Here is a 17541-nt window from a genome sequence, read left to right as displayed (position 1 = left end):
CATACAAATTATTCCTATGAAGGTGATCACATAATTGTTTTGCAACTACTTTTTCAATTATTTTAGAAATAAAGGGGAGATTAGATATTGGTCTGTAATTGGCTAAAACACCTGGGTCAAGACAGGGTTTTTTAAGTAGTGGTTTAATTACAGCTACCTTATAGGCCTGTGGTACATAGCCTGTTTCTAAAGATAGATTGATGATATCTAATATGAACGTATCTATTAAGGGTAAAGCTTCTTTGAGCAGCTTAGTTGGAATAGGGTCTAGCAGACAGGTTGTTGGTTTGGATGAGGTAATAAGAAGGTCATAAAATCATTGCTGCTCAAAGTTAAGGGAATAGTAGGCTCAACAGAACTATGGCTCTTAGTCAGCCTGGCTACAGTGCTGAACAGAAACCGGGGTTTGTTCTTGTTTTCTTCTATTAATGATGAATAATATGCTGTTCAGGCATCACTGAGAGCTTGTACACCTGTAAACTATTTTTCCAGGCTAAATGAGATTCTTCTAACTTTCTGGAACGCCACTTCCTTTCCAACTTTCGTGTTGCCTGTTTTAAGTTGCATGATTGTGAACTATACCATGGAGATCGCCTCTTCTGGTTTACTGCCTTCTTTTTCAGAGGGGCAACACTATCGAGTATTGTACGTAGTGAGGCTGCAGAACTTTCAACAAGATAATCTATTTGTTCAGGAGTAACATTAAGGAGACTACTTTCCATTGTATTAACATATGGTGAAGCAAATGATGAAGAAATAATTTCTTTATATTTGTTGACAGCTTTTTCACTTAAGCATCTGCTATAGTGGAATTTTTCCTTAACTGCTAAATAGTTCGTTATTGTAAATTCAAATGTTATTAAAAAATGGTCAGACAGAAGAGAGTTGTGAGTAAATATGGTTAAATTATCCGCTTCAATTCCATACGTAAGGACAAGGTCCTACTTACTATTCGGTGGCCTGTCCTCCACTCCTACAAACTGATATACCACAGGGACATAAGTTGTAGCAAACCTCGATATTCACTTTGTTTTATTTATTGATAATTTGGGTAAACCTGTGAAGTTGTTCTTGTTTCTTAGTTTTTATGATTATTATTTTTATTGCTTTAAGAAATGTTTGTTTTAACACATATTGTTGTCTGTAGCTCAGTTGGTAAGGCAGTTCTTCACGGACCACAGGGTCATTGGTTACACGTTGAAGTGTCCTTGGGCCTGGTGGGTCAGGTGAGCACCTTGCATGTCAGCCACTGCCATCGGTGTGTGTGTGTGTGAGTGGGTGAATGGGAATCAATATTGTTAAGCGCTTTGGATAAAAGCGCTTTATAAGCGACCATTTACCAAAATGTAATTTAATATGAAGAATATGTGAATCCCTAAAAAATATACTGACCTCCCCACTGCTTGAGCATTTGACTCGATCATTCTCCTCCTCAGAGACATATGAGAGTGAATTTACAGGATTCACTTTATATCTAAAGTATCACAAAAACATAGATGCCTTATACAATATAATAGTTTTTCTTGTTTTTAAACACCAACTCTAGAAACAATTTAACAAGGCATCATCTCATATTTAGTTTTAAATATGCTTATTTACGTGTTTATTTAACTGCCTTAATTTTCTTTCCTTTGATGCTACAACTTAAAAACAATAAATGTGTTTGCGGTTATCACTAACTCCATTAGAAATCTGGGACTTAAAACAAATGCTAATGTGTCTGTTGGATGTTGCTGCTTTTGAACTTCATAAGGTTTTAACTGCTTGTTGTTAAAATCTCGGTAATTAACCAAATTCATGATCACTGGAATTCTCTGTTTGTTGTGTGTGAGGAAAACAATCAAGGTCAGGAGGAAATTATGTAAATTTAAAAATAAACATAATATGATACATTATACTTATATAAGATAGTAGAATGTAACAAATGTAATACATAATTTGTTATTGTTGGTTTGATCCCCGGCACCTCCTGTCCCATGTCAAACTGCCCTTGAGCAAGAATCTGAACCTGAAATTAGTCACTACCGGTAAGTGTCGGCCAGCTGCATAGCAGCTCCACCATCACTGTGTGCAGTGCGAATGGGTGAAGAAGAAGCAGCTTTGAGTGCTGATATGTAGAAAAGTGCAGACCATTTACCATGATGACAAGGTGCAGGCATCTACACAAGTACATGTCATCCTCTGAAAGACATGCAGTACAGATGATCACATGTACCATAACCGTAGATGAATGACTCATATTGGAAGGAGCTCTGAAATACGAAGGAACTATTTCAGGCATGTTGTGCACTTTAAAGGATTTGACAGGGCTGTAACATATTTAGAGATTTAAGGCCTCTATGACAAAATCAAGGCACGTAACTTCATTTTGAGTTTCTTCTGTCTTTTATCTCTGTTGCTTTTAGTTCTTTTTATTTTAAACTTTTCATCTTATGAATCATACTGTGCCTAGCATGAATAAATAAGATCTGTCTCAGGTGTCCACATTAAAGTCAAAGTTACATCTGTAAAAACTGTTTTGAAACACATTATATCAGTTTTATGCTGCAATGATGAGTTGACATTGACATTGTGAAAATGTGTTTTCGACCCTACTGACACATTCTTGATGTCTGCCTTAGTTAGCTGTTTACTGGATTTCTGAACATAAGTTCTAAGGATGTGTCTTTGCAAGGAAAGGAGGCCATTATCCTCATTAGGATGAAAAAGAAAACAACCCCCTCAAAAAGAAGTCAAACCCCTGTGAATTAAATCTAAAATGTTTTATTTTAAATTCACTCTGGTGGCGTAGAGAGACCAAATGCTTAAAAGCATATTATTGTTCCAATATTTATGAACCTAACTATATGAAAGTCAAAAAAACAAAACACAGAGGATATCATTGATGCTTTATTTAGGTTTAATAATTTCTTTGTTCAGTTGGGAGAGGAAAATGCTATATGTTGAATTGCAGCTTTGCGTCTTGTGACAGTTTGTTGGATCATTTTCCCAGTCCAGGAATAAGTCCTGCAAGTTTTCCGAACAAAAGCTGCAGCGCTGTACCCAGGCCTGTGCTGGGTGGTGGTGGTGGTGGTGGTGGTGGTGGTGGTGGTGGTGGGGGGGGGGGCGGGGTTGTTTGGGATATTTGGGAAGTATGGGATGTATTGTATCTGAGGAGGCATCCGAGGAAACATCTGAGGACGATATCTACCTCTCTGGAGAAAAGAAAATATTTATTTTAGGGCAACATAAAGAAAATGAGAAATTTAAATGTAATTGATTTAATAAAAAAAGGAAAAATATTTTGTGGGTAAGTGAATCTGACCTCCCTACTGCTTGAGCGTTTGACTCGATCATTCTCTTCCTCAGAGGCCTATGAGAGTGAAGATTTACTTACATGATTCACTTTATATCGAAACTAAAACATCATAAAAACATCAATGCCTTATACAATACAATAGTTCACAAACAGATTATTATGAGTACGTACAGGTAAGGCATAGCTTAGTGCCAAGAAGCACAGAACCAGGACCAGCAGTTTCATAGCGGAAAATGTAAAGAATCTTTCCTGAAACAGAAAAGAAAAAACTAAATGAAGATTTTGTTGTAGGCATTATTTGCTACACTTTTTAAACTATGCATTCTCAGTAGTGATGAAAATCTTACCTTGGAAGTCAAGAGGGATGTTGACACGATGGCCAGTGGTGAATTCGCACTGAAGTTACTCTCTGTCCATGTGCACTTTATAAATTATCATTGGACCCCTAGTCGTCCAATCAGCCATCAAAGGAGCTGTGATTTCAAATAATTGGTAATTACGTGTTGAAATGTATTTGTAATTTTCAAAATTTGCATTTGACATAGACCAGCTAAGCTCATTGCTGTTGGGAAACAGTGAAGAAACACTAAGTGTGTTCCATAGACATGAATCATGTGCACACATCCTTGATTAAACATAATCAATGGCACAGTTCAACCACACATGTGTGTACATGCTATTTTATTCACACTCTTTTATATGCAAAAAGAGTGCATATAAAATAGATATAACAGCATTACCTCCCATAGCTGATCCCATTTTATTTCATTCATTTCAGATGCCGATACATGTTCCATAATGAGAAAACAGGAAGTCTTAAAAGCCTTCTAATATAAAGATATTGAATTTCCTTTCTTTAATCAAATTCCTTTTTTGGCTGTAGTTGACACACAGTACTTTTACTAATTAAATTGTGGTTATGAATATTCGAGAAACGTAAAAAAACAAATTGATGCAGTTGAATACATTTGAACAGATTAAGCTGTTAACTATTAGTAACTGCAACTGTTAACTGATGTTAACAGTGTTTGTATCCGTGTCAGGTGACTTTGAAGCAAAAATCAAGTGAAATGGAAGAACCAGTGTGTTTAGAAGTACCATTACAAGTAACTGTAATTGTAATTTATAAAGGTTTGGCAACTTCCAAGCTGTCATCAAACACTTAGATTGGATCAAGAGCATCTGTGAACAGCAATTTTCAAGTCTTGCCACAGATTCTCAATTGGATTTAGGTCTGGACTTTGACTGGGACATTTTAACATATAAATATGCTTTGGTCTAAACCATTCCTTTGTAGCTCTGGCTGTAAGTTTAGGGTCATTGTCCTGTTGGAAGGTGGACCTCCCCTACAGTCTGTTGCAGACTGTAAATAGTTTTCTTCAAAGATTGCCCCATTGTCCTATCAACTTTGACCAGAAAAACTCAATAAATAAAACGTGTTATCAAGGTTAGGGGGTAAAGTTAGGGTTCAGTGTCTTGCTCAAGGACATTTCAACATGTGATAGGAGGACGCTTGGATTGGTAGATGACTCCTCTACTTCCTGAGCCACAGGTGCCTTTTTTTTTAAATTGATCAGTTATGCCTATATAAACTACTCAGAAACAATTAGGGATGTTCGACTTTCGGGTGAAGTTTATGGAAAATGGAAAAAGTTCATGCTACAGTGATAATATATCATGAAAGTAGGCGTTTAAGCAGAAGCATGCAACGGTAATTTCTTCATCTCAAACAATTTAGTGAGGCAAGAGCTAACAACAGTGGTTGGTATACCACAACAAAGCATGTCAGTGTCTCAATAACCTGTAATTGTTAGGTGTTGTCTTGGTCTTATGATGTCAAAATGTGAACAGCACGATGAAGAGGACTGTTTGAATACAAATTGTCATTGAATTAGTGGTTGAATCATGAATCATGTTGGGATTTTTGCAGTTAATGATCTTATCAGAGAACAACATGTTCTCATGGAATAAAAACTGAAACAGTGAACAGCTGGACATGTAAATTCAAAAGTTTAGGAAAGGTCAAATTAAGGTCACCTGTAAAGGTTATCGTGCATTTTAGGTGCATTCTGAAATTTCACTCGTAATTCAAATATCCCTAACATTTTGTGAGTAGTGTATGTGAAATGCATATATATATATATATATATATATATATATATATATATATATATATATATATATATATATATATATATATATATATATATATATATATATATATATTTTTTTTTTTTTTTTTTTAATGATGACTGTTCTGGTTATAAATGAGTTATTGCTAGTTCAATGGTATAAGTTCTTAACAACTGATGACAGCTTTTACTCACATTTTTATTTGATAGCAGTAGATTGGTTATGGCATTTCCTTAACTGATCATTTCTTTATTCATATTGAAATATGTTTATAATTGATATATGTCACATGCAGAATCATTATTATTGCATGACACACTTAGAGGTTTTAGTAATCCTCGTGCTAATGTTGCAGAGACTGGGTACAATTAGGACCATTTTGGGGCCTTAGGTCATCAACTATCCTATGATTTTACATTTAACATCCTTGACTTGAAATCTAGTAAGAAATGAGCAACTTTTCATTTTACAGTCAAATGGCTATTGCGGTTCCATATTTCTCATTTCACATGGTTACGGAAATATCTAACTAAAGTAACAACACTGACTAGCACTTTGGAATAAGAAATTATGTTGTGTGTCTCAATTTAAAGGCCTGTGCTTTCTACCTATATGAATAATACACCACATGGACATAAGTTGTAGGACACATGGATATTCACTTTGTTTTATTTATTGATAATTTGGGTAAACCTGTGAAGTTGTTCTTGTTTATTATTTTTTATGATTATATTATTATATTATATATATTATATTTGCTGACAATCTGTACACATTATTGATTTATAATGTCCTTATATGTGCTTACATGAATGTTAAAGTGTGTTGTTAACCATTTATTTAATATTTGTATGTTAATGCTAGTATTGATACTGAATATAATACTTTTCCATACAGGATTGGCAAGAGTGATGCTAAGGAGGCATCCAAGCACAAATATGAGTTTCAGCATCATTCCAGTGTTCACATCTTTTTACAAAAACATTACATTTAATTTGCTCAATGAAACATTTGGTCTAAGTTATCAAAAAAATATTTCATTAGTCTACACATAAAACAAAGAATACGTATGTAATATAAATAACCTAAATAAATTAAGAATAGTATACCCTTTGGTCTTCAGCAGACTGTCTCACTGATGGTTTAGGGTTTAAAATTCGTACTGTGTTGTTTTGAAACTGTATTTATTAGGAAATCCTCCACCTCAACATTTCAAGGTGTGCTACTCATCAGATACCAAAACCACAAAGACTAAAAGCAACTTAAAATAATAGAAAATAATTCATAATTATTGTTTGAATAAAGTATTAAGGGAAAAAATACTTCAAGTATCAAAAGAGAAGAACTCATTGTGCTGAATAGCCCTTTGCAAATAAAAAAAAATGATGACATTATACTCAATTTTAATGGTCATACTGTATGTGTTGACTGTATGTGTTAATAATTATACGTTTGAATTACTTTAGGTAGTGCTGAATAGCTTAAACATTTTACAATTGGGTCAATAAAGTAATAAATATACTGTATTTTGTAGTATATACATTTTATTAAGAATTCTATAATATCAATTTTGGAGAAAATCTGAGAAAAAGTATATTTGCCCTTAAAATGTAGTGAAGTAAGGAAGTAACAGAAAATAGAAATTCTCAAGTAAAGTAAAATACACCTGAGAATTATATTATTTATACTGAAGAACTGTAAATATACTTAGTTGCTTTAAACCACTGCTGTTGTGTAGGTGCTGTTTCTCTGGCCTCCACCCTTTGCTATTGGTAAACTGGTAAACAGACGCTGCACAAATACCTGGTCTTATGATTACAAATCAGGAGTATTAGCAGCTTCAGGAGGTAAAAGGTGACACCCAGTGAAGCATGTTTGTCTGCCCGCTTCCTCTTGTTTTAGAAAAAAATAAGCACGCTCAAATAAGTATATAAAATAAATTCAAATAATGACAATATTTTTTAAGTTTGTTTTGTTTACAGTATTATTTATGATCGTAGCAGTCACTATATAACCTATTGTTGCTAAGAAAATGGATTGACGCCTACTGAGAGGGCATTAGGAAACAATGCAACAACAACAATGTATAGGAAATTATTGTTTTTATTGACATAATTAAGTGTGATTAAGGTGTTTTGCTTTGAGAAACGTGAGGTACGACCCAGTTTCAGTTTTCTGATATAAGTATGGGTGCGTGATCAGGCCAGACACATCCTTGCACGGCACAAGTACGTGGATACATTGATACCGTTGATGCTCTACAGTAAGTGGCTTGCTATATGAAAGGTCTGGTCTGCTAGCAGATAATTTGGTTTGAATTTAATCATAATTTCTTGCAGGTTCTTCAGAAACAATGCAGCTCCTGTGTCTTACGCTCTTGATTTTCTCAGCAGTGGTTGTTCATGTGAGTATCACTCTAATTATGCTGCCGTGTTTAGACTTATTAGACTTATCATTTTCATTTCCATGAACTTATAGTATTGACTTTGGAGGGCTCTAAGCATGAGTTAGTACCCAGAAGGCCTTCAATAACTTACCTAACTTTTTAGTAACAGGAATAATTTTATCAATTTTATGATCATATTAACAAGAGATTACTGTAAATATAAGCTGGTTACTCTGTATATAGGCAAATACAATCTTCGTATCTAAATGTCATCCAAATAGCAGATTTCTCAGAACGTCAAGAAATTACATTAATTTTTGCAATACATAAAAAATGTATTTACAGAAGATCTGCTGCAGCTCACAGTACTCTACATCACATAAAAGTGAATGATTGTTTTACTGTACAAAGCCCTTTATCTGTGCTTCACACAGGCTCATGGGGGAGGCAGACCTGGAACTTCTCAAGGACCTCCGCACGACAAAGTGCAAAACACAATGAACCCTGGCCCCAAGAGGCCTGATGGAAATCCTGGAAAACAACAGGGACAACCACTCGGCGCAAGGGAAAACACAATGAACCCTGGTTCGAGGAGGCCTGATGGGAATCCTGGAAATCTCCAGGAACACCTAAGAGGCCAAAGGTTCCACAACAACCATGGTCCCATGGTAAGCTCAGTGAAAACCAGTGAAGAAAGCTTCCTCTGACAACACTTTTTATATTTTGAAAAAATCGGGTCACAAAAAATGAAACTATTTTATATTTATTTTTGTTTCTTTCTTTCACCTTTCACCTTGCACCTTGTTCATATAGGTCTGCTGTTTTAATCTTTTATTCTAAAGGACTGTTGTATGTTTACTTTGGAAAGTTGCTTTTCAAATACACCTTATCTACTTAGCGACTTACTGCTGAATTACTCATTTTATTATGATGATGGTGATGCACAGTTGCCTCTTTATTGTTTTAGGGTGACATTGATCTTACCCCTCAGTTCAAGGTAGGTTTACTGTTTTCTGACAATCTTAATACACTAAATGTTTGGTAAAACTCTGATTCTGATGTTCTCATGCTTTTACTTCCTTTGTAGGTTGACAATGTGACCTTTCAGGTATTTTTTATGTTTTCTTATTAGATACATATTTGACAGAGCCATAAATATCATTCTATGTATTTTACCATTAACAAGTTGCTTTCATCCCTAGAACACCACGGCTGTACTTTTGAAGGAGGTAAATTTTAACTTTTATTGGGCACCTATAAAAGTAATGTTATAAAATACACCATACTATTCCCCAAAATCTTTTTGTGAACATTTTGCAGGGAGTTAACATCTATCTGAAGCTGGAGGTAGGTGACTGAATATTTTGTTTGAGTAGTTATAATTTAGCCACACTTAACGTAGAAGATCATAACGATTATTGTTGTGGATTCTAAAAACTGAAATATTTTCCAAAGCTTGGCAAAAAAGAACGTGGCCATTTTCAAATAAAGAGAAGTAATTTTATCATTGAGACAACTGTTACCTCATCAAATCTTAGCTGCTCTGCAAGTTAAATTTTTACTTGTTTTCCAGGGAGAAAGACATGTCCATCCACATAACGAGGTATACTGGCTCTTCATTAATTTTTTTATTGCAGTTACATTTGTATGAAATAACTGGCTTCATCTTTGGTATTAACTTTCAGATATAAGACAAATACACTGTTTTTTGTGCCTTGTCATTGTAATTTCAGCAATATGTGAAGCTTACTTACAACTCCACAATGCCGGTAATCTTCTTTCTTATTACAGATAAAGATCAGTGTTTACTGTACATCTTACTCTACATGTGTGATTATTTATCATAACACAATTCTCTTTATTATTTTGAAGAACAAGGTCAACTTGGAGATGGGTGTTTTTCAACCTGTAAGTACAGATAGTTGTTATCACATAGCACCATGTATGTCTTACCGTAAATTCTACACGATATATACCACTCAAATATGAAATGTATTCTTCACATTCTCATTCGACCTTTGTTCAAAGCTTTTTGTTGCTAAGTACAGTTATTCAAACATCAGTTAGTGTCTCCTACTTGACTGTATATCAATTTTTACCTCTTGTCTTGAACTGAAGCCTTTACACAAATTTTCTGGATAATCTATTATCCGATTATGTTGAAAAACTGTTTTTTGTTTTGTTTTTTAAGATGAACATTACCGGGGCAGTTGGAAAAAAACAGAAGCCATAAGAAGCTCACTGGTAAAGACATTAAGAAATTAATACTAGTTAAGTCAGATAACATGAACATCAATTTGTTGACTTGTGCTCTTTATTTTTCTTATCTCACAATTTCCAAGATTTCCAAGTTCCCAGCTTCATGAATTATTGAAGAATGATTATATGATTCACCTTTCTGTTGTATACTCAAATCATTCCTGTAATTCAGCCTTTTCTTTCCAAACCGAATTTCTGTGTACCACAATAAAATTCTTATCTCTTATCTAACACTTATCTCTGGCAAATGTCTTTATTTGACATGTTGTGAAAAAGAGAACACAGTTCCACAAGTAATCCAGACAATTTCCATTTATTATACAAAGCACTGGGTACAAAGAAAATGCATTTTTAAGACTGACACACATTATTAGAATGTGCAATGATCAAGCCAAACACATAGAATATAATTTTGTCCAGTCAATTTGTTGTTATTTCCCTGGTGACATCTAAGGTTCAAATAAGAAGGGGAAGTTGGACTGACCCTGGAGAAACATTAAGAAAAGAAATTACTCATGACCAAATGCTGTGCAGTATATGACACTGAGAGGTAACAAAATCCAACATCTTGTTTCAGTGCGTTGAACTGAAAAGATTGAGTGTATAAAATGATACCTCATCAATCCCAGGGCCAGTTGCATCACCCCGAGGATTAGGAGCAATTGTAGTTGACTCTTTCTGTGTGCCTGATGGCCATGTCTGATTTAAAAATAATGTTACAAAAACACAGCAATTAGATAGGTGCACTCTCTTTCATTCATTTATTTATTGGTGAAATTAGACATTTTATGCAGTGTACTCACTTTTTCTGTCTGCCCTTTGGGCTGGGAGCCCTGCTGAAATGGGATGATATACATTAGAATTAGATTAGAATTACAATGAGCTTAGTACCAGGTATATAAGTATATTAACAATATATTTACAATTTGTGATCTGAAGGTTTAGATGCAACATCTGATTCTTAAGCAGTTCTCAGAAGAAAACAAACAACACCTACTCAAGCTTATTGATGACAAGCGAAATCTGCTCAAAACCGACAAGAAACCTTGATTCAAAACCTTTCGCTAAAAAGCAAATATTAGCAGTACTAACAAATACATGGATAAGATACCAAGTGTATCAGTAATCCATCTTTAAGACCAACAGACAGGATGTGGTTGATATGGGAGATATGTTTCATCACAGTCACCACATCTACTGTCATGACTCAGCATCTGCAGCTATGTTATTATCATTTACTCAGAGTCATTGTCTGCATAAGCCCTAAGACTTCAAAGTACCAAGTAAAAAAGAGCTTCATGACAAAATATATTTTTGCTCTGAAGTATTTTGCCAGCAAGGAGAAACATGTACTCCGGCTGCTTCAAATGTCTTTAAAATGACTTCAGTTTATGCTAAGAAGAAATAAACTGCAACCTTTTATTTCTTTCCTTTATGACATCTTGCATGTCCTACCTGCAGAGGGAGTTGTGGTCTCTGTGTGGTTCTCTCCAGGTTCTGCTGAGCATTGCTGGGCTGCAGCACCAGAGGATTCCTCTGCTGAGGATAGCCATAAGAAGGCACAAAGTAACCAAAGCCCTGTGAGTGATCAGATAAATAAATTAATTTAAATCTGCAACAAGCATCTAAATAAAACATAATCTTTACAATTAACAACATCATCATATTATTATCATACCTGCTGCCTGGGAATCTGAGGAAATCCATAACCAGGATACTGAAACTGTGGATACATCTGAAAGAGATTTAAAAGATAAGAAATGAGTTTTTATATAACTGCAGATAGTTTTGTAACTATAAGAGGTAGTTTTGCTGTACCGGCAAAGTGGTTTGGGGCTGCTGAGCAACATTAGGAGCATTGGGGTCCTGTGGAGAACCAAGCTGATCTTGCTGGCCATTGGGGAGGAGCATGGGTGTTAGCTGGTTGCCTTGGGCTGGGAAAAACAACTGTGTCCCCTGGGGAGCAAAAGGACCAGCCAGCTGTGGGTTCAAGTTCACCACCTGTGGAGTGAGGAGCACCTCAGGCTGTTGCTGCTGTAGCACATACTGGGGTAATATTGAAGATCCCTGGAAAAGAAGAAGATTAGATTCTGTTTACATCTTTCCCTTTTCTTCTAGTCTAAACTTTTAAATCTGACACCGTACCTGTGTTTGTCCAAGAGCTGCAAGAGTCAGTCCATTAAGTCTCAGGATCTGAACACACAAAATCATTGGAATTTGGTAACAGATAAAAAGGAATTTCTCTTTCAAAAAACGGAAAGGTCATAATAGTTATTCACCTCATTGCTGTTGCTGGCAATAATTCCAAGCTGAACCTATAAAAGAAATATTTAAAAAATCAGATGCATTTAGAAAGTTACAAAAATCTATTTAAATGATCCATTATGGCGAATATATTAGACAGAAACAAAAACTCACTGGCAGAGTAAAGCTCGTCTTAAATAGACAGATCAACAGAAGGGCAGTTTGCAGCTTCATGGTGTCCTGCAGTTTGTAAAAACACAAGTCCTGAGCAAAATAAACTCCATGAATTTATGAAGAACATATGTCCATCGTCTTACAGGATCTTACCACTTCTCTGTTTCTGCTTTCCCGTCCCGTGTGCCTGCCTCCTCACCTTCTCAATATCCCTTTTAAATTGTTCTATGTGAGCTGTTATAGTCCACTGGCAAATCATCCAGACAATGTGTGGTCAGTGTGACAGACATTTCTCATGCCATCAGACTCAGACATTTACAACACACGACAGGTAAGACTGTTATTATGTCTAGGTCATGTCTCTAAACACCATGACATGGTCTTTGTGAAGTTTCTAACAAGTCTGTACAGAATTTAAAATTGAAGGCATTACAGTCATTATAAAATCTTTCTGGCTTTTCACTTTTTGCTTTTGCACACTTTTACGACTCAGTGACTTTCTGTATAGGCGTCAAGATGCACTTTTTACATGTTCTCTTAAATAAAGTTTATGTGTATGTTTTGAAGACTGGAGTCTATGTGTCTAATTACAGACAGACTGTAAGATCAGAAGGAATTTTGACTACTCTCAGGAAATAAGGAAAACAAGAGCTGAGAGCGTATAATCAGAGACTTGTCACAGGTTGTTCATTGTGCTCATTGGCAAATCATGATATTAAAGATTGACTGTTTTGAGATTCACATTGAGGGAAAAAACTGGAAAATGTGGGCTACAGGTGTATTAGTTCAAATATTATAAAGCACTCTATTAGATTACAAGGTCGGGTGTTTTATTGTAAATTGTTTTGCATGGGCATTTAAAAATCATTTCTCATGGTCACTTGTGTTTCCTTAAACTTTAACTTAATCTTCTAACTGCTTTTCAACGTGAAACACAATCAGTAGTTCTTCTAAAACACGTGTTGAATTGTAAGCAGAAATGTTACTAAGGGCAACTGTAAGAAATGTGTTGTAGTTCACCTGGACCCTGAAAGCAAAGGCCTATGAATGGGATTTAGCAAATAGTAAATTCATGATGATACACATTTTCCTTTCCCACTGTCACAAATCAAATTTCTGTAAAAAATGGCTTTTGTGTAAAATTGTGTTTTGTGGTAACCTTAAGACTGATAACACTGGAGAACCGTCATCTGCCTTTTCATGATGTAGGTTTACTGAGCTCTTTAACTGAAGTGAGTAAAACCCAGAAAACATTGCCTTATTACAAAGCTATCAGACTCAAATCTTCTTTAGGGATCCTCAACACATTTTGGAGCAGTGGCTTCATGTTATTATTTTAAGGTTACAATATTGCTTTTTATACACATTATCCTTTAGATGGCAGCATAGATCAACTATTTTATTAATACTACAATAAAAGTAATAATATATAGTGTATAATAAAAATATACTATATTATTTGATAAATTATTCTTCTGATTTTAAAATATGTAATATGTAAAATCAGACACGGCAAATCAGACATAACTCATTTTAGGTGGAATTTATTTTGAACTGAAAGTACACATGTACAGTCAACCATAGTTTCAAAAACACTCAGCTTCCAAGATTATTGGTAACTGCTGACAACATTATGTTTTACTGTCACATTGTTTATTGCAATTTTCTTTAATTGTTCTTATGACGAACTTGTTCCTCACACAAACCGGTAGTAGTTGTGTCAGTAGGTGTTGGAATCTGAAAATAATTAAGAGCACACAGTAAGTAAAACCTTGTATTTCACAAATTAACAAAAAAATAATAATTTTATTGTAAATTACACAGTCTTACCTGAGTATCTACAGTAGCTTTCAGGGCATTCTCCTGTTGCACAAGCTGGCGCTGGAGAGTCAGACAACAATTAGCAATTGTAGCTGTCATCAGCATTTACCGCTGGTACATATTCACACAATTGACTTGTTTCTTACCCTAAATCTTGCGAGTGGACCAGGCTGAGCTGGAAGCTGCTGTGGCATGGCACCACCTGCCCCAGCCTGAACAGAGACAACAAGAAATGTTCGGTTTCCACAAATCATCATCTTAACTATTAGCCAACACTGTTGCAGAGTGAAATTCGGTGATGGGTGTATTTTCCTGAGTGATGATTATATTGTATGTTGCATGTAAACATTGTAGAATTATATTATTACCATTACTGCTGCAGGCTGCTGAGGAGGGTTCATTTGTGGCATGGGTGCCATTTGAGGCACTCCCATGTAAGGAACCTGGTACTGAAAAAGAAAGACAGAAATGAAAGGTGTTGATTTTGATATCATTCTAATACATAACCAATATTACATAGGCATGTGTGTTAATAACACTGACTGCACTGACCGCAGGGAAAGGGTACATATTGGGAACAGGGGCCTGGACAGCATAGGCAGGAACTGCAGGAACGAACTGTAACAAGTAAAAATGTTAGTGGAAAATGGTTTGTCTCACTGTTTAGATGACCTATTAAAAAGCAAGCGACGTATTAAACGATAAAGTATTTTTCTGTGTGTCAATGACAATGACATCAGAAACGAAATAAGTCATTTAACAGGATTGCGCCCTCTTGTGTGATATTTTGCCCTTAGTGAAAAAAGTCTGTCCTTTTTCACCTTTCCGCACAAACATACTGTGCATCCTTTGTGAATTTAGTTGAAATCTTAGACTAAATTAATTCCAAATACAGACTGGGTGTATATAAAATGACAGCCACGAAGGCCTGACCTGTGGGAACTGGGGCTGCCCAATCAGACCTGCCCCTCCACCAACTACAATCGGTGGGTTCAGGCCTCCAGCTATCAGCGCAGGGTTTACTCCTGCTGCATTCCCTGCTGCTGCATTTGCCATCATGGCTGCTAGCAACCTCTGTGTCTGCATAGAGGTAAAAAAAAATTGTGTTAGTTCTTCAAATAATGGCAACAACAGTGTATAAATTGTTAGTCTGAATTATTTGTTCCTACCTTGCCAGCATTGACCTGCAATGAACAAAGAGATAAGGTGTTCCATGAGCTTGTTTATGTGTAAATAAAAGACGGCCAGATACTGTAGATAGACTGTACTCACATAGCAGAGTGTGGCTATGAATGTTGTAAGGAGAAGAAGCTTCATTTTGCAGTTTGAAACCTGTAAAAACAAAACACATTATTTTTGTTACATATACGTGAACTATGAGTATAAAAACTATCTGTTGCAAGATACATACCTGATATTTCTGTTCTTCCTTCAAATGGTATGTGCCAAGGAGGACTATAGTTGCTCTCTGATTTTAGATCACCTTTTATCAGTCCCAGAGATTATTACGAGCCAATTAGAATGGAGAACCCTGACTTGGTCACAAACTATATATGTAAACCTGTGTGTCACAGGAATGTTTGACATGACATCCTCTTTTTCTACAATGAGAGATTTAAAGAAATATAACACAGTAAGCTGCCTGTTTTCAAACACACTCTACGCCATTCGACCATCTAACATTGTTCTTGATGCAGCAGAGTGACCACAAACAATAACAAAGGGATTTGGTGTCTTGGGTTGCATTTGCGGAGGTTTGTGGAAGTTATTAAACTGAAAACCAAAATGAAGCATCTAAATTGTTGTGGGTTGTGGTCACAGTAGGCAAACAACTGACATCATCATCAAGTGCTTTTTGTAAGAGAAACCATGAAAAAAAACATTTGCGTAAGCTGAAATTTAATTAAAGCATCAAACCACAAATAACAAACTGTAATGTGATTGATGTATGTGTTTCATGTTTCCCACTAGTAAAATTTAAAGAAAAATAAAATTGTAATAATTACGTTTATGTGTTATATGTGAGGTTATATGTTACTTGCCAAAGTCCCAAAAAGAGTGATGTAATATGAGCAACTTCACGACCTGTTTTAATTTTTTAAATACTCTGATACACAGGTTGATATTTATCTGTCAAGTTTCATCAGCAGATTTCTAAAGATGTTTGAAGCCTTTACATTTATCTCAGTTGTGGTTGGCTGGGTATGCTGTCACATACTGAGGCTGTCTGGGGAAAGGTTTTCTGGTGCTGACTGGGCAGCTCGAAGCAGACCAGGTAAACAGCCACTGTGGAAGTCTGGTCTGGAGCTTCATAGTAATTATACACTGTCACACAGTTCGTATTTAGAAACATTCTGTTTCTTTGCAGTTTAATCTGAGGACAAATTATATTTCCTAATGTACTTTTTCAATTTGAGTAAGTCATATTTTGTAAAAGTATGATTTATTAAGGTGTTTACATTTTCTCATTATGTCACCGGCTTTAACCATGAGCTGTTAGTCCAAGAATCCTGCCATGATATGAGTAATGCGTTTAGGATGTTTTTTATATTCAGGAATCTAAATCACTATGTTGCAAGCAACACAGTGCATATAGGAATTGCTTGTACCAGTCCCTTACACAAAAATAACCATTCGAGCTACACCCACGACTCTGGTGTTGTGTTCAAGCACTTTGACAGATATATTTTGGACATTTTATCAAATATGCCTTTTGCATTTTCCTATGTTTCGGGAAAAGAATCAACCAATAGTCAACAACTGATTTAAATTGTTTATTGGTTCTTACAACAATCATTCATGAGGTTAACATTCAAGCATAAACAGATAATAGTGACACGAGATGAGGACATCTACTGAATCATGAGATGGTTGTCTCATCGCTCTGTGGTCTCATTTCATTTGGTTCTCCTCCACATCCATCCCAGAGAATTCTTCCTCCTCTTCAGTTGCCATCACCTTGATCGCAGGTTGCTCTGGCATCCAGAGGCGAGATGCTGCTGCTGAACGCTGAAACCTCAGCCTGCCAGCCGTCCCGCCAGCAGCACCTGCCTGTTGTTGGTTGTTCAGTCCGGCCAGCGAGATCAGCTGAACTTGGCCTGGAGTAAACACGGCACCCTGTGGGTCACCTCCAGCATTTCTTTGTGACAGAAGAGCAAACAGTGTGCCTTGCCCACCTCGGGCGGCCTGAGCCACCTGTGCCTGTGGGTTCACATTGGCTCCACCT

The 17541-nt window shown here is 35.9% G+C and overlaps 2 protein-coding genes across 3 annotated transcripts; both read right to left on the bottom strand.

Moving 5' to 3' along the window:
• Positions 1-10373: 10373 nt before the first annotated feature.
• Positions 10374-12752, bottom strand: odam (odontogenic, ameloblast associated). 2 transcript variants are annotated; one of them, XM_067499660.1, is made up of 10 exons: positions 12648-12752; positions 12495-12560; positions 12356-12391; positions 12222-12269; positions 11895-12143; positions 11755-11811; positions 11532-11654; positions 10880-10909; positions 10692-10775; positions 10374-10561 (listed from the first exon to the last, which is right to left on the bottom strand). In XM_067499660.1, exons 2-10 carry the CDS (start codon positions 12552-12554, stop codon positions 10526-10528), a joined length of 723 nt encoding a protein of 240 aa, XP_067355761.1. In that variant the 5' UTR covers positions 12555-12560; positions 12648-12752; the 3' UTR covers positions 10374-10525. The 2 variants fall into 2 exon arrangements, with proteins under 2 accessions (XP_067355761.1, XP_067355760.1); XM_067499659.1 differs by having other exon boundaries at positions 10880-10912; positions 12648-12751.
• Positions 12753-14022: 1270 nt separating this feature from the next.
• On the bottom strand, positions 14023-15861 carry scpp9 (secretory calcium-binding phosphoprotein 9). Its single transcript, XM_067498304.1, has 9 exons — positions 15727-15861; positions 15588-15647; positions 15485-15499; positions 15249-15395; positions 14868-14933; positions 14684-14764; positions 14462-14527; positions 14325-14375; positions 14023-14231 (listed from the first exon to the last, which is right to left on the bottom strand). The coding sequence occupies exons 2-9, from the start codon at positions 15630-15632 to the stop codon at positions 14163-14165; spliced, it is 540 nt and encodes a 179-aa protein (XP_067354405.1). The 5' UTR covers positions 15633-15647; positions 15727-15861; the 3' UTR covers positions 14023-14162.
• Positions 15862-17541: the final 1680 nt, after the last annotated feature.

This window comes from Channa argus, chromosome 3, assembly GCF_033026475.1.
Source record: "Channa argus isolate prfri chromosome 3, Channa argus male v1.0, whole genome shotgun sequence".
Taxonomy (NCBI): domain Eukaryota; kingdom Metazoa; phylum Chordata; class Actinopteri; order Anabantiformes; family Channidae; genus Channa; species Channa argus.
This window is presented reverse-complemented; position numbering and strand designations above follow the sequence as displayed.